General features: G+C 37.2%; 2 protein-coding genes and 1 pseudogene across 17 annotated transcripts in view; 1 reads left to right on the forward strand and 2 right to left on the reverse strand.

The window, feature by feature from the left end:
- IQCG (IQ motif containing G) overlaps window positions 1–8,896 on the forward strand; it is a 43,814-nt gene extending 34,918 nt beyond the window's left edge. For all 8 annotated transcript variants that reach the window (XM_015600401.2, XM_025041969.1, XM_025041977.1 and 5 more), the window contains 3 exons: window positions 5,939–6,070; window positions 6,808–6,909; window positions 8,277–8,896. In XM_015600401.2, the coding sequence (XP_015455887.1) occupies window positions 5,939–6,070; window positions 6,808–6,909; window positions 8,277–8,411 (369 nt within the window). In that variant the 3' untranslated portion in view covers window positions 8,412–8,896. The remainder of the gene's footprint in view (window positions 1–5,938; window positions 6,071–6,807; window positions 6,910–8,276) is intronic.
- On the reverse strand, window positions 2,328–3,068 carry LOC102881514 (annotated as a pseudogene).
- A 585-nt stretch (window positions 8,897–9,481) lies between the features above and the next one.
- The window catches only part of LRCH3 (leucine rich repeats and calponin homology domain containing 3), a 97,834-nt gene continuing 89,156 nt past the window's right edge, over window positions 9,482–18,159 (reverse strand). For 8 of the 9 annotated variants that reach the window (XM_025041853.1, XM_025041850.1, XM_025041851.1 and 5 more), the window contains one exon: window positions 12,694–16,791. In XM_025041853.1, coding sequence (XP_024897621.1) covers window positions 16,660–16,791 — 132 coding nt within the window. In that variant the 3' untranslated portion in view covers window positions 12,694–16,659. Of the gene's footprint in view, window positions 12,520–12,693; window positions 16,792–18,159 lie in introns of those variants that run through there. The other variant, XM_006906135.3, reaches the window with a different exon arrangement.

The following is an 18,159-nucleotide window of genomic DNA, read 5'->3' on the forward strand; positions in this document are numbered from 1 at the left end:
CCATGGTTCCATTTCTAGGAAGAGGAGTTCCCACAAAATCTGACTATAAAAACCAGTGGGGATTCGACCATCTGAGAGAGGTGGAAGAAACCTGAAAACTCAGACGTCCTCCTTAAAGGGCTTGCACACAGACTCACTCACAGACACTTACCCTGGACTCCAGCAGAGAGGGTCAGTAGCTTGGAAAGTGCAAGAGACATACGGAGAAAGACAGTTGCGTAGCATCAGGGCGAGGGCTTAAGGTACAGCTGCCATTGTTCCTTTGTCAGGACCCCTCCAGTGCAGTCTGCAGACAGGTGCCATCTTGCCTGTATTGAACCCTCTCCCACACAGCCAATTCTGAATTCCTATTGGCCTGGTGAGATCTGCTCACTCTACCCTGTTGTCTCCCTGAGTCCTCTCCCCATCCAACTTGCAATACCCATGGCAGATTCATTGCCCGGCAACCAACCCCACCCTGCGATCTTGGTAGGTGGGGGGCATTTGACAGCAATCAATAGTCCTCACCTTGGAGACCTGCACATTTTGGGACAGACTTTTGGGGTGGATAGTCAGCAGTGGCACAAGCTGCAGTATCTCTTGAACAAATTTCAGGGTTTAGCAGTCCAAGACAGGCAGCGGCTGCCCTCGGTGAGATCCGAGACTCGTGTGTGTGTGTGAACACGTATTTTATTTTATATTTTGTTTCAAGTATACAGTAGAGATCTGAGACTCTTGCAGGTGGCCACGGGCTCAGCACTGGCACCAAACTGAACCTGCATTAGTCAACTCACTTTACCCTGGTGACTTCCTGGGTCCCTGCTCCACCCTATTCAAGTTACCAACCAAAGACTCGTTCACCTGTGGAGGCTTACGGATAGCGGGCAGGCAGCCTCAGGACTTAGGGTGCCCTGGACCTAAGCTGCCCCAGGCCTGGCGCAACTGGCCACAATTCGCAGCATGGTCTCTCCTACTTGCCTCCAGATTCAGCACAGGTAGCGACCACTGGTGGATTGCTTTGTAGCTCTCCTACCAGGTTGCCCTGAGCAATCAAAGGCAGCAGCTGACCCTTTATGGGAGCCCCTCCTAAGGGGCCACAAAACCACAAAATAACCACAATAACTGTGGTTATTTCCCCAGTTACTGAACATATATTTGAAATAGGCACATTTGGCAACAGACAGAATTTCTGACTGGAGGATGGCATCAGACCACATCAGAGCACCACCTGACTAGCCCCACAAGTGGTCTAGTGCGGTCTCAACAGGTACATGAGCCCACTAGGGTTAATTCCACTTTATAGGGTCATCCCGCACACAGCAGCTCATACACTATGGGCATGGCCAATCCTCACAGCCAGTCACCCCCAAGAGTCAATCTCATTCACTGACATGCTAACAGCAATCAAAGCTTAACTACAACGAGAGAACACACACAACACACAAAAAACACTCCCAGAACTCCCAATGCAAGTGATCAGAGAGAATGTGCCGCTGGGCCACACAGGGCACCTACGACAGAAGGCCACATGACCAAGACTGGGAGATGTAACAAATTTACCTAATACATAGAAACAAACACAGAAAGGCAACTAAAATGAGAAAACAAAGAAACATGCTGCAAATGAAACAACAGAAGAAAACTCCAGGAGAGAAAACTAAATAAAATGGAGACAAGCAACCTACCAGATACAGAGTTCAAAACACTGGTTTTAAGGATGTTCAATGGACTTGGGAGCTGAATGGATGCTCTCAATAGAACTTCAATGGAGAGAGAGTAAGCATAAAAAAAGGACATAGAAACCATAAAAAAAAAAAACAACTAGAAATGAACAATACGATAACTGAAATAAAATTATATTCTCAAGATTCAGCCATGTTGTCACAAATGGCATTATTTCATGTTTTCTATGGCTGAGTAGTATTCCATTGTGTATATTATCACATCTTCTTTTTCCAGTCATCAGTGGAAGGACACTTGGGTTATTTCCATGTCTTGGCTATTGTAAATAATGCTACAATAAACAGGGGTACATATATATTTACAAATAAGGGTTTTTGAATTTTTCAGGTAGATACCCAAGAAAAGGATTGTGGGGTCATATGGGAGCTCTGTTCTTAATTTTTTGAGGAGTGTCCATACTGATTTCCATAATGACTGCACCAATTTGCACTCCCATAGTAATGTATGAGGGTTCCCTTTCCTCCACATCCTCTTCGACACTTGTTATTTCTTGTCTCATTGATAATAGCCATTCTAATGGGAGTGAGGTGATATCTCATAGTGATTTTGATTTGCATTTTCCTGATGTTAATGATGTTTTACTTATTTGTTACTCTTACAAAATCTCATTTTTGACTGGATTCAGACTTAGAGGTAGAAGCTCTCAGAGAGGAAAAAGTCTATGTCTCTTGGCAATCTGTTCTTCGCATTTCTCTTTGGCCTCCTTCATTCTCTTGGCCAAAAGTTTAGCATATTCTGCACCTCTTCCTTATTTTTCTTAGTATGCTGTTTCTTCAGAGCAATACACCGATGTTTATGTTGCAGGATGCGAGGAGTGACAAGACGCTGAATCTTGGGTGATTTGGCCCCAGGTTTACCTTCTCTGTGTAGGGGCTTTCTCACAACATATTGGCAGACATCATCTTTAGAGAGATTGAAAAAAAAAAAAAGAAAAGTTTGTGGATTCTGCTAGCTCTTTTTGGCCCTAGGCGACGAGGCACAGTCGAATCAGTGAGGCCAGGAATATCTTTCTCCTCCTTTTTCACAATGACCAAGGTGAGAACACTCAGGCTGGCATCCACGGTGCAACTCTGAACAAATGTACGCTGTCTTTCTCCAGTCCTCCTAGGTCTATAACAGGAATACCCATTACTCAGTAGCAGGCAGACGGCCATTGGTCAAGACATGCTGCTTCATGGGTAAACTTTGTTTGTTTCTACCACATAATCCTTCTGTTATTCACCCAGAGCATCAGTAGCAACTTCTGTAGCCGTATGCTTCTCATAAAAGGTACGAAGTTTGCATTTATCGTCTATTTTAATGAGCTTCTGGCAGCTGGTGTCTGGGAAAGAGATATTCAGCTTCATCCTGAAGCAGCCGACTGCCTCCGAGACACCACCAAAAAAAAAAAAAATCATAGTGGTTTTGGTTTGCGTTTCCCTAATAATTAGAGATATTGAACATTTTTTCACATATCTGTTGGCCATCTTGGAAGTGTCTATTCAGGTTTTCTGCTTATTTTTGAATTTTTTGTTGTTGTTGTTGTTGAGTTCTGTGAGTTCTTTATGTATGTTGGACTTTAACCCCTTACGGGAAGTAGCATTTGCAACTATCTTCTATTATTTGGTTGGTTGCCTTGAAGAGGAAATTTCAGGATTTTCATTAACAGCTAATCAGCTCTTTTGTTCTGCTTCTGTAAATGTGCTTGCTGTATGCAAGAGCTCACTGTGGAGCTCTTTTGCACCTTGTCCTACTTGCCTTTTGCTCAACAAATGTACCTGTCCTACTTGGCTTTTGCTCAACAAATGTAACTGTTTGAACCATTTTTACCCCTGGCAGCTCCCACTTTCTGTAACAATTTGTATCTGTCGGCAACTCCTGTGCCTTACCAATGTTACTACTTGTAGTCTCCATATCAACACCGCCCCACCGCCACGCCACATGTAAGGTTTGAGTTCAAACTGACCAATTAGCTTGTGTAAAAGTTCTGATATATAGGCAATATTTCAACTGAGCCCACTGCCCAGATCTTCAGAGCACTAGCTCCTCTGGGACTGCGTGTAATAAATCTGAGTTCTTTCTCTCCGAGTTACTGCTTGGTGTTTCATTGGACTGGTTTGGGATTTTTCCACAACAGCCTTTTTGTTTTGTTGATGGTTTCCTCTTCTAGGCAGAAACTTTTTAGTATTTGAGCTTAATATATGCTCAGGTTATGTGACTTATTCCTTGGAAATGTGAAAAGAATGTGTATTTTCTGTTAGGTACAAAGTTGTATAAATGTCTAATAATCTAACTGTCAAATTCTCCATATTGATATTTATTTTGGTCTACTTGAGCTATTAATTTCAGAGAAGTGTAATAGTTTCCTAAGATGATTATAGATCTTTCAACTTATATTTCTAATAATTTTTGTTGTATATATTCTAAAATATGTTATAAGAATATAAAAGTTCATAACTATAATATCTTCTTAATAGGAAATGTTTTTGATCAATATAAAATATCTCTTTCTCATTTAGTTATCTTTGGCTTGAATTCTATGTTGACAGATATGAATTGCCAAACCTGTTTTCTTTTTGCTTTGATTATATTGTTTCAGCGGAAGTTTTTATAAAAGTTCATAGTTGGATTAAAAACAAATCTGAAGGGCTCTTTCTTTTGCTAGGGAATCTACCCTAATTTATTTTTACTGAGTTTTCATTTGTACTTAATTTTTAACGTTATTTTATGTTTCCTGCTTTTCAAACTTTCTAGTTGTTTCTTTCCTTCTTAACTCTTGTTGGATTGAGGGAATTTTTATTGCTTGATTTCTAGCTCTAGCACAAACTCCAGTTATTTGCATACCATTTTATAGTTTTGTAATATCTGCACACTACCTATGTTATTACTGTTTTTTACCTAATTACTCACCTAAACAACTATGTTAATTAAGATTTTTATGTAATTACTATAAAAGGAAAACCAATATCATTTGCCATAAATAGAAATTAATGTAAACAGAAGTACAATAAATACAAACTGATATTACTTCATTTTAGCCAGCTCCTCTTGCCTGCATGGAGCTTGTTCTCTCTTTGTTAAAAAAATATTAAAGAGAGTTAGATGGTAAAGATGTCATTGCACGAAATTGACATGTTCTAACTTAATCAGAATAATTGTGAATCGTGTTTTTTTTTTTCAATTCCATGTCTATGTGTCACCTAAAGGCTCCTCTTGATGTCTATTGTTCTTGAGGTGCATATTGTAGGAGTTTGAAAGTTATATATTCTGTTCTTGTGGTGGTAACCCTTAAAGTTTTAACATATATTTATACTTCGTTCTTTTTCTAAGTCTGGAGTTAATATCTATATTTTCTTGCCTTTATTAAGGCAAAGCTTTCACTTACCTCTCCTATATCCCATGTTAAATCATTCATTGTATATTTTCATTTTATAGGTGAGGCTTAGAGAATTTAAGTAAACTTATTTGAGTTCCATAGTTGGGAGTTGAACCTAGGCAGTCTGCCTTTGGAGACTGTTTTTCCTCTTTCCACTAGACTATACTGCCTAATTAGGGATTTTAGCTCCAGATTATGATTTATTATTAAAAAGTATATTATATAGCTTAAATATACATTTTGCCGGTTTCTCTTCCATTTCTTATACATACATCTTTTAGTTTATTTTGCTAAAGTACATTCTTGAGCTACTCTTTCAGAAAGACTAGGTATATTCTTTCTGTCCCTCACATTTAAATGCTAAGTTGGCTAGGTATAGAGTCTTAGATTCACATTTATTATTTTTTTAGAGTTTTGAAGACATTGCACCCTTCTCAACTCATATTTAGTGTTATCGATCAAAGACATGTCTGATACTATTCCTTATCCTTCAGAATTTTCTACCTGCCCTTTATTCCTTTCCTCTTACTGTAACTTCTGTTATCCAGACACATGGAAAAGTCCTCTTACCCATTTTTAAATTGAGCAATAATCTAAAGTATACAAATATTAAGTATAGTTTGATATTTATGTATATATGCTCCTGTAACCCCCCAGATAGAGATATAGATCACAGAAGTCTCCTTCATAACCCCATTCCCAGTCAATAAACCAATCTTCTCTTCATAAGTAGACACAATTCTGAATTCTATCACCATAGAAAAGTTTTGATTGTTCTTGAATCTTACATAAATGATTTCATATAAGTATATACTGTTTTGTATCTGGTACAAGTAGTGTTTAAATGTTCTTTCCAAATAGAAACTTGAGGAGAAGCTAGAGTTCTGGATGGAGAAATACGATAAGGACACAGAAATGAAACAGAATGAACTGAATGCTCTCAAATCTGCTAAGGCCAGTGATTTAACACACCTTCAAGACCTTGCAAGGACGGTAAGAAAGCAGGGTCTCAATAGTGTAAGCCTGAGCAGTGAGGAGTGGGTGGTAGCTAAGCTACAGTAGCTGGGTAATGGTATTTTGGGTCATGAAGTAGAGGTTTGCTTGTAAATGAATGGGATTCTTTTTCAATGATGATGATGATGATGACGACGACGAAGATGATGACAACATTGATGATTGAGACAATAGCGGCAGCTAACACTTAGATAGTACTTACTCTGTCCCAGGCACTTTACTAGTATTTCATATATATAACTTATGTAACCCTCACAACCTCTTGAGATAGATACTATTATTATTTCTAGTTTATGGCCTCTGAAGACAATTAGCAAATTATGATGTCCCAATTGCTTCTGATTATGAGTTCATCATTGAATGTAGAACTTCCCAAATTTCTCTTTTTAAGATGGCCGTTATTTGTATATGTACACAGCTTTTTAAAAAATTACATTATTTTTAAGTCATTAATCACACATCATTAGTGTTTCATTTTTATGAAAGACTTTAAAGCGAATTTGAATTATTCAAACTGAAAAAATTGGAGAAACAATTATAAAGTTAAAATGGAAATATTTACAATATAGGAATCCAGTAAGTTTTTTCTTTTCTTTGGTTTATCTTTAGATTTGTCATGTTTTAGTTTAAATTTTTTTATTAGAATTGCAGGGCTGGCTAGGTCACAGCTAAGCCAAGAGAGTCCTGTAAAATATGATTAATATTTTCTTTTGCAGCTAAGGGAGTATGAACAAGTCATCATTGAAGATCGTTTAGAAAAGGAGAAGAACAGGAAGAAGCTACAACAGGATACCTTGGAACTAAAGAGCATCATAAAGGTAGGAAGCTATAATTGGCTTCTTGGGGCCCTCTCAATTCTATAGTTGGCCTAACACTGAGTAATGCAAAGTATCTCTCATTTATTAGCAAATATATAAAAGGAGATGTGAGGAAGCATGGTCTTTGTGATTATTGGAATTTGCCAACACAGTCTGTGATACAGGGAGACTTAACAGAAAAAGACATGACTCCAACTCTTAATCCAGGAAAAAATAGGTGGTTAGTAGTGGAAGCAAAACCTAGAACTTGTGCCCAGAGGTCAAATTCAAGAATACTATTTCTAACCAAAACAGCTCTTGAAGTTCTTAAAACCGTATTATGCTTCTTAAAGCCTTATTTATAAGTTAGCCTAGGCTATCTGCTTTCTAGTAAGAGATGTTTTCAAAGGTGGGAGAAGGGGATAAGTAGTTTAGAAAAAAGTAGAGATATTTTAGTTTTATATGAACTTGTGTATATTAGTGATGACGAAACTAGCAGATCAGATTCTGGGAAATATTTTTAAGCAAAAATAACATTAGCTAGACTGAAACTGTTTTGAGGACTGCCCTTGTCCCTGAAAGAGGAGTATCTGCTGAAACCCTATAGTATGCAGACTGTAGTTTGGGATGTATATTAGGGGTGGATTAAGAAAGTAAGCTTTAAAGTACATTCAGGGACAGGTATCCGAACCCAAACTTGAGCATTCCTTTGGGAGTCAGATGTACAGTTAGTATTTATCAAGCTCCTATGGTGTTTTCTATTTGTCAGGATTCCTCCATTGAGAACAACAAGTATAAGAATGAGCTGAAGACCTCTTTTGGTAGATTTGCTCTGAAGTCTTTAGGGCTTAGTCTGAATTTAAAGTAGCCCAGACTGTATTTGTAACAGCTGTGTCTAATGACTAAGATACTTAAGGAAACTATCTAAATCCTTTTTGAGAGTATCGATCCTTTAATCAATCATTAAATATATGAAATGCACCAGGAAGTCTATTGAAGTCACATAGATTATCTGCAGAGTTTTGATTGAATGCTTGCTTTTGCCTGGGGTGCAGGTAGCTAACATCCCTTTTGGTTCAAATTGTTAGATATGGGAAAGTTGGATGTTCATAAAGAGCAGTAGTATAAGGGAGACATGTTTCTAAGAGCAAAGGAAAGATTGGCCTAATTAGATTCCTTTATTTTTACTCCCTGAGAACTTCAGAGTCCATGGCTTGAGCTCTGGGTCCTGTACAACAGGGGAGCATTGCTGTAGGGATAGCGTGCTTGGTCACTTTCCTGTCTCAGAGACCATTTTTCAGACATCTGTTACTTAATCAAAATCTAACCCCTTATGTAGAAAGAATGCAGCTTGTCAGGAATACTATAAATTATGCTTTCTCTTCCAGCTCCAGGCCTGGTGGCGAGGCACTGTGGTACGGAAAGAAATTGGTAGTTTCAGAATGCCTAAGAAGGATGTAGATGATAGCAAGGATTCAAAAGGTAAAGGCAAAGATAAAGACAAGCGGAGAGGCAAGAAATAGTGACCAGGTATCTTCTGTTTTTTCTTCTGGTATCCTGGAGATGAGGACTTGAAGGGAGTAAGAAACATCTTCTACCATAAGATCTCTCTTCTATAGGTTGTTTCTTATTTGGACATTCCCAGGAGTGGCCTGGTTATTTCATTTTGCCTGCTATATTAGTTTTCAAACCCTGAATTAGGATTATACTATTCATTTAGGGCTCCTTTATAATTTGAAAAAATTTTGCTGGGAAGAACCATTTTTAAGAGCCTTGTAAAGACACCTTTTGATAAATTTTCTATCAGAAAAAATTTCATGGGCTCACAGTGATGCATTAAAACCAGTAATATCTGTAATGTCTGATTCTCATTTTTATTCAATTAGTCTATAATGGAAAGACTCTTCTGAGCATAAGTGTTCAGTAGGAATTACAAGATGATGTTTATAAAGTGTCTCATGTAACATGTACACAGTGAAGTTTTAATAAAGGTTGCTTCTTGCTTTTTTATCACTGGTTTTTATTGGGGGTGATAGAATACATATCTTATTATAAGCTGCTTCAGCACCTTTTCTGGGGGAATAAGTAGGGAAATAAATTATAAAGAAATGAGACATTAGGATAACCCAAGATGGGGGACACAGGTCTGCAGGAAGATTAGTTTGGAGATATTTTTGATTGCTTATTTACTCAACAATTCTCACCTTATGGGGTATAAAATGCAAAGAGATAAGGTATGTGATAATACCTAACCTATGTCTGGCACATAAAGCTGATTGTCATTCTTCCTCTTCCCCTAAAAAAGAATGAGCCCACTGGGTCATTCTTGCTTTGTTTAATAATAGAATGTCTTGGAATGCTAAAGCTGTTCTTACAGCACAGCTGGCAAATTCTGAGAGAAAAACTGCCCAAATGTGTCACACATGTTTCATGGGTTAAGCTTTATATCTAACTCCAAATACAGGGCAATACTGATACCTATACTTCCTTTAAAAAGTACATTTTGATCTATTATGAGGACCCAGCTTCTACTGATGTTCCTTTAAGGAATTAGATACCTTTTCATTTTTTGCCAAGAAAACCATGCTTTAGGTATGAACATTTTCAAATCAGCCTTTATTTCATGCTATGAAGTGCTTTTATTTTAATGTCAATGTGTAAGGTGGCATACAGGCAATTAGAAATAACATACATGATATTGACATATTTATACTTAGAACTTATGCATTATATTTACAGACATACAAATATAGGACAATGTTTTACAAAATCTTTTACTAATTACATGTTTACATTTTCAGAAAATGAAATATGCTGTAAACCATCTCACTGCAATACGTATATAAAAAGGCTTCCAAATATCCATGTTTTCCTTCATTTCTATAACCATTTAAGTGCTTAGTTTTAAAAAATTCATCACACTCATCAGCACAGTCACTCATCATTAAGCACCGCTGAGCTGCAGCAAGTAAGAGAAATTAGACTCCTTGTTTAAGCTGCAAGGATGTATTTTAAAAAGCTGTTAAAGTGACCAACTAATAAGCCTCCTACTCTGTTCTAGCCAATACTAAGGTCCCTCCTTCCATGAGCTGTTTCCAGAGAAAAATGGTTTGGAGTGCTAAGCATGTATGAGTTTGAAAGCCCAAAAATCTGATGACTTAAAATCTCTGTAGCTGGCAGGGGCCAGGTGGGTGGGCACACAGCCTTTTCTTCCTTCACACTTCAGCACTGGGGAGGCTGCTGCTTTAGTAGGAAACTCACAAATAAATGGTCAGGCGGAACTGTTACAAAGTCATCTTCATCTTACACTGGAGTCTAGCAAGGCTAAATGTTAAACTTTCAGTTAAAAAAAGGTACATACAAAACACTGAATACAAAAAAGTCCAACAAAAACATCATGATTTGTTTTTGCATCTTGACACAGAAAAGAAATTCAATATATTCGATATTCTTTCATTATCAACTAAAACTGTACACAATTTTTTTCTGATAACTGAAATGTAAATTTGAATTAGTTTGATAAAAATACATTAACAAGGTTTCATGTGATGTGTAAAATCTGAAACAAGTTGAAATTTCCATTTATTCTATGGGAAAATTAGTTCTAAATGTTGCATATTTATGTCTTTCGGGATTAGTCCTTGCATGATATGTGACAAACAGTCCTGCCCTTTTCTGAGTTTCATTCAAATGGCTCTCCATAATTTGGAAATTGTTTGGAGGTTTAATGTGGACTAGAAGGAAAAATACCTATAGTTTAAAAATATACACAGCTATATTCTAAACAAGTCAAATGACTGGTGGGTGTGTTCGGAACAGAAAATACAGTGGATCTGGCTTTAAGCACTTAAAAGATATTTTACTTTTGTTCTGTGAGGACCCTGAAGGGCTGAGCTTTGAGCTTAGATGTTTTATGTTATATGATTTTAAACTTGGACAAAGTACAATGTTCTGATGAACCTGTTTCCTTGTGAGAACAAAACATTATTTTGACCAGCTACTCAACATGATTTTATCCGAAGTTACTTTTAGATGTTGCATTACGTGATCAGAGCAAGAACATTATACTCAAATGCATGCGTTGGTAAAGAAAACCCAGAACAGTTAACGGCAGAAAAAAACCTAGAGAACTACTATGTTCACTTACTCTATTTCCTTGGTTTATAAAGGTAGTGAATACCAACAGATGTCACTGACAACTAAAAAGAGTTCAAAATAACAGGAGAAGAAAGACCCCAGTGGTTTAATCTGAATAAAGGCTCCTGGCTTTGTGTTGCCCAAGCCCTTGGACCCTTTTATGCCACCTACAACTAAGCAAATAAGGCTCTCGTGGTGGAGCTAGATGAAAAGACAGCAAGCTGTCTTAAAGAAGCCACAAGTGCTTTCATTCAGCCATAGAAACTGGCAGAAATATAAAACCTGAAAAGAAGTATAAGAATCTTGGCTTTTCCTTTAATCTTTTTGCTTTGTTTTCATAATCTTCCATTAGCTGGGGAGTTGAAGTATATGTACCATGACTGGAAGGTGTTCACAGGTCCAGGTATCCTGGGGGCCGCGTGGGGGGATGGGAGCTCAATGAAGTCAATGCCAATGACTCTGCACAGCACACATGATTAGCCCAAGGATCTGCAGCCTGGGTGTAGTGCACATTTATAATCTTGAGATAACAGCAGGATGACACAGCCACCTTCTACGTGGTGGCAGACTAGAGTTGGGGGAGGCCTAAGACACTGGCTTTATATACAACTGCATCTTTCATTGTTTTAGTATAATGCAAAATCTAGGCCTTCTACATTAGTTTTGCTTTGCTTTAGACATAAGATTTTTTGTCTAAAAACCCAGTTTTATGTTATTTTTGCCTTGGATGTAACAGTCCAAGTGGTTGTAATGTAGCTTTTGATTTTAAACGTGGTTGAAAAACACAGTGGAGTTATTACTTCTCAAATCATACAAATATCTAGCTTGGAACAATGGTGTCCACTACATGAAACACCTGGAATGTGTGTTGAAAATTTAGATACCCAGGCCTCACTGTAGAACTACTGAATGAGAATCTGTATTTTAACAAATGCTCCAGGAGATTCTAATGAACAACCAAGTTAGAAACCAGTGGACTCTTAGAGGTCTTGGAAACAGATGAAGATAATAGAGCATGTCTGTGGCTTCAAGAGAGCAAAATATCCTTCTGAGAAGATGTTCTTTCTGGTACGTGAAAAAAGCCTGCTCTCTAGGAAAGCACAGCCAGTTGAGGCTTTTGTATTGGGTTCTTAGTGACAGAATTAAGTTTCGTTTGTGAAAACCAATCTATCTTCATCAACAATTCAATGGAAATGGATATAACCTCCCCTAAAATGGAGAAATGAAGCAAAATATTCCTGTTAGGAATCATGGAAACAGTCCCTTTTAAGAACACGTAAGAGCTGTGTTTAAGCAGATGGCTGGCAGCAGCAATCACGTTGTCCTGTTCCGTTTTGGCCAGGTCAGTGCCCAAGGTGCTGGGAGTCCTTAAACAGCAGATAACTGGTGCTGCTGTTGCTTGGGTGGGGCAAGTTCCAGGAGAGCCTGGACCGTCACTGCAACCTGGCTCAAACCTTTCTCTTCTAAAATGTGGAGAGGCAAACATAATTGCTCCTGAAATGGGACAACGTGACATAAAAACAAACACAAAAGAAAACAGGATGAACATCACGGAACTGAAAAAAAAAATAAGCATCTCTTCTCTCCCTCCTAATAATCCACTGAGATATGAAAAGTCAGTACCTGGGAAACTGACCTCTCTTAATATTAGTTACACAGAGATGGTAATTGACACTCACTGCTACTTTATTAATACAACTAAAAGTACATACAGATCATTTTGAAAAGTGGAAAATGGACAAGTTACATACACTTATACACACAACAGAGGATAAACAGAATACTATGGAGTGTAAGCAACATCTTTGATAAATAAAAGAGCAATGCAGAGCAGTAAACTGAGGCAGGTTTAAATAGAAAAACAATTACAAGTTATACCAGACAGCTCAAGTCTGAAAGATTTAATATTGCAGGAGAAAGCACTTTGGAAATTACATACTGTAGGAATGCAAGACTGTTTCATGCCATCACTCACTCTGCATTACAATTCTGACTCTGAAAATAAGGGCTGACAGGGATAATAGGAAGAAACTGAAGTATATCCCTGAGATTTAGACATATTTGAGAAACTTCCCCCTACTTTGGGTTATTTATAGAAGGCCCAATTTGAACTAAACATCTGAATTAGAGGGAAAAAAAAAAGCTATATGTGAAAAAACTAAAGTGTTTCATATCCTGGTATTTAATGGATTAAATTATGCTGGAAAATTGATGTGAGCTTAGTCAAGAACATCTTAATTACCATATATTTGAAAACTATTTACATGTTTGCTTAAGGAAGTTAAATACTTCTATCTTGTTTGCCTCATTAAGTTGTTTGGTTAATCTTTTCTTATAAGAAAAAGGCATATCTTAAGAATGAAACCTATCACTGGTTTTTCTTTTAAGACTAAGTATTTGGAAAGAAAAGAGACTGCTCTTACAAAGGACAAAAAGTGGAATTCTGGTTCTATTTCAAAAGAGACTATCTTTTTCTCAGCTTTTCATTGGCATGTACTACATTACTAGGAAGTTTTACAAAAACAAGAGCAATAAAAAAATATATACAAGTATTTATTTTGAAGAGTTATTGGTACTTGTCCTTACTTTTTTTATTTAATACTTACCTGATAAAATGAGGTAACTGCAATCTTTTGTTCTTATAAAACTATCTACCTTTTCAACAGCTGCTCTTAAGGAAAATTCCCTGATCTTTTCTCAGTAGTGCCCTGTGGCCTCTGTGGCCTGTGGTTTAGACATGCCCTCAGAAGCTATGCTTTCCAGATGCACATTTACCTTTCAGCTGGCTTAGAGGGAACACTGTGCTCTGAAAAGGTACACAATTACTCCCTCTCAAAACCACACACAAGACAATGTATTTTCTAGCAGATGTTTTTTAAAAGGACAAAACTCCACAAAATTGAATGATCTCTGACAGAAAAATCTTAAAAACGACAACCCCCCAACTCTTAAAGGCACCACTACTATATAAAACTGAAGGTTTTCAACACAGTGTTCAATGTTTCAGCATTAACAGTACACAGTATTTAATGTGGTAAATAAATGTCCCATTTAATATGGGAGAAAATCAAAGCATCAGACCTTCAAGCTGACTTCTACAAGAGAATGTTGTGTTCCTTGTGATCTCCCTTTATACTTGAGTTCAGTTGTCCAATTTTGTTAACAGAGTTCAGGAGATGCCTGAATGTTCAGAAACACTATTTGAGAACTAGAATCTGAAAGCAAGTATAAAGTAGTTTCAAGCATTAAGGCTAGCAGCTAACATACTAAGTATCCTGAAAGAGACAAATTCATTGCCTTGGGTGCACAACTGAGATTGCTGCCTAATACTTTACCTGCTACTGTTCAGATATAATTTCCTCAACAGCCTATAAAATACAAGTTCACTTACTAAGGTGGTTCAAATATACTGGGAGTTACATATATTCCATATTTTAAATTCTCAACAGGATTCTAGGAGTGAAGCTCAGTTAAAGATAACACAGTAAATAGGGGACATGTGCCTACCTCTGAAAGGTCAGCTTCAAATCATTTGCTTTGGTGTACTATTTTAAATGTACACACTGGGCTCAGAATAGCAATCTAGGGAAACTACATGATCTTTGGACTGAACATTCTGATCAAATTAAGGTTAAATGACTAGTGTCTTCTAGATGCCCAGAGAGCAAATGCTGATGTGGACCTGTGCCTACTACTAAAGGGAGATTTAAGGGCACAAGTCAATGCAGAGATCTTAGTGACCAAGTACCCCACAAACCAGAAAGGGTACAACTATGTTCCTTAAGAGCAGCTGTTGAAAAGGTTCAGCAACTCACAATTACACTTAAGTTGTATTCAGGCATGGGAAAATGGCCAAATGGGAATTTTATTATGCCATTTGGAAATAAAGTTCTTAGTCATATTCTAGGAACAGTCTCAGGGCTGTATTGGTAGAAATGGTTGAGTACTCATAAGAGAAACATGGCCACAGTCCAGGTGAATGGATAAATGACCAGGGGGAAAAAATGCTGGTCATTTACTCTTTATTAGTAATCATAAATGCTTACTAATGTGATGGACTGCTCATCTGGACATATGAGGAAAGGATTTATCTACTTTATTGGTTAGCTCTTTGATGGCCAGAAAGAAAGCACATATGTAAATATTTCTGAACGAGAAACAAACCTCCTTTACCAAGCAGAGGAATGAGGTGGAAAATCACTGGAATGCAATCTTTCTGCTAGACAGGGAAGACCCAGTAATAAAGCATACAGAGAGTTAACATTAAAGTACAGTAAAATGCCACAAAACCCAAAAGCTGGACAGATAGAGAGACAAAACTGGATTCTTCTGAATGTGCCCCAAGAGAAAGTAGTGTTTCAACAGTTCTTTTAACGCTGAGGTTTAGCTGAAGGATGTCAGAAGGGGAACAAAGATTGTCCTGTCCAGAGTGTGAGCAGGAAAGGAAAACAGAAAAACAAAGTCAGTGGATCAGAAATACAGATTTGAGTATAGAATTCAAATGATCATCTCAATCATATTCAAAGAAACACATCTCATAACATTTTTACTATGATGAACAAAAACAAAATGCTGGAAAACAAAACTATGAAGAATCCTCTTTGTGCCGAGTTTGATTTTACCAAGAAATAGCGGAATAAATTGGCTGGCTGGTGAGTAGTGTGAACATTCAGGACACAATGAACGGAACTGAATGCTGGCTTAGGGCTGTGTGAGGCCTCAGACTTGTAAGGCCTGTGGGAAGCGACCTCTTTCTTGATTCTCATTCTCCTTATTAACAAAAAAAGAAAAGGTCAGAAAGCAAGGACAAAACCTGGGAGCAGGCTGAGGAGAGAGGTTTTTGAGAAAGCCAAGTAAATCAAGAAGGTTCAAATGAGAAGGAACACCTAATAATCAGGGCAATTTACTACCTGGAAACCAGGTATACTAAAAGATTCGGTGGTCCTCTAAAAATCAAGTCAAACCCATCTTAAGCAAGTCCAGTTTACTAATACGTACAAAATGAATCTACAGACATAAGGGGCCTCTGAGATCATCCAAACCTTCCCATGTATGGATTAAGAAATTAAATAAATTTAAAAACATTACTGGATTCGATTAAAGGAAAATATTCTTTAACACATAAAATATAATTCAAGGATGTAAGATATTGGAGTCAAATAGAAATTTTTATCACCCATTATAGTTTTTTGAATGGAACATATTTAATAAAAGCATAACAATAAAGAGAATACCCATATGCCCAATCTTATCAGAAGTTTTTAATAATCACATTATTCAATGTTTCATTCATAATTTAACCTGTAAACACTTTAAAAGTTACACTGAGAAGGAAATTGTTTGCCTTTACACATACTCTTGACATAGAATTTGATATTAACATTTATAATATGAAATTTTATATTATACAATTTCAAAAGCAATCATTATTACATCCCTGATTACAACTCAAACAGAGAAAATGGGGACATTTAGGTAAGTCAGAATGCCCACACACAGGGGAGAGCAAAGGAAGAAGAGGAAGCACAGGTTTCTTCTTTCCTTCTATAGCACAGGGACCTGAGAATGCTGGTTTGAATCTACAAGTGTATTTATTCATTTTCCTTCACTTTGTTCTAAGCAAATGACTAATGTTTAGCAGAAATAGCAGCATAACAGGAACCCATCTAAAAGTGGTGGTGGTGGTGGTGCTGGTGGTGGCAGAGACGAGGGTGGAAGGCAGAAGAGAGGAAGAGGTGGCCTATGTGGAATGTCTACTTCCTCTTTCTGGTGGGGAGGAGGGAGAGGAAGAAGGATGTGTCAGGAACCCCAGTCTAACCATCAAGTCTTTTAAAATTATATTTTTTCTATCTCCTGCCTTCAAATAGTATAGCTCTGATAGGAACAAGGGTAGGCTGGCCCACAATAAATAATACTGTTAATCACTGTTCGGCAAATGCTGAATTAAATGCATGCTTTAAGATATATTGTTTTTGTATTTTTGCTGATGGATGGCAAGTACATTCTGAAAGAATTTCAGTGTATGGACTTTAAATGAGACAGATGACTGTTCTGTAAAGCCCAGAGTACAGGTACAATGACGTTAATAAACCCTGGCAAACAGCACTTTAACAGGTCTGACACAAGCTAATTCTGCTAACATGTCTTGCTGTTTGGGGCTGTTTTTGGCACTCTCTTCTGTTTGCAGGGCCTCTTTTAAATCAATTGTATCTTTTTCTCTGGTTGCCATTCCCTGCACGAACCCATGCCACCTTCTCTTATTCAAAGACACTGTGGTATGGAACTGGGGCAGGTACGGGACATTCTGTGTAGTGTGACGATCAGGTAGGGACGTCTTTGGGAGACAGAAGGGAAGCACTGAATGTTAATGTATGCCCCTGAATATTAGAACCTGTTTATTAATATGGAGAAAATGCGTGCTATTTGTTTAGAAACCTTATAATGCTCTCAATATATTTAAAAATGGTTTAGTCTAAAAGAGATGATGAGCCTTAGAAAACTATTATGATAAAAAATGAGAAATTTTCTTGGAATTTGTTCACAGGAACAAAAAAAAGGTCCTTGTTAACTATCACTAAATGTAAATTTCAATTATAATTCAACTTAAAAAAACACAAAAGAAAAAAGTTAAAAATAAATAGTATTATCACAATCTGCTTAATAAAAGATGAAAAAATAACCACGGGCATTCACACTAGCTAAAGCAGATTGCTCTATGGAGCAGGGCTCTTTCTCTTCCACTTTGAACATGTGAAAAAGCTGAAAGAGAATGTTGCTCATTGCACAAGTGATGTGACCTTCTCAACTCAGTTAAGAGACAGGAATTGTGAACTGGATAAAGAGAGTTACTGTCATGAAAACTATCAAGACAAGGGCTTAACTTCAAGAGAAACAGAGAAGTTGTTGAGTCCAGGGGCCATTCCTGGGTTACTGACAGCTAATTAAGAAGGCAATAGAAGAAACATGTTTTCCTCCTTAAAGGTTGGATAAAATATGTTGATAGGCACTGCAGTGGTGTGGTTAATGAAAAAAAAATATCAAATGTTGTTTATTTCTTTAAATTTATATATAGAATTTCATTAAATATAATATTTCTTAAGAGTATCAGGCTTAGTTGGTTTAATATAACTGTTT

This window comes from Pteropus alecto, unplaced genomic scaffold, assembly GCF_000325575.1.
Source record: "Pteropus alecto unplaced genomic scaffold, ASM32557v1 scaffold311, whole genome shotgun sequence".
Lineage (NCBI taxonomy): Eukaryota > Metazoa > Chordata > Mammalia > Chiroptera > Pteropodidae > Pteropus > Pteropus alecto.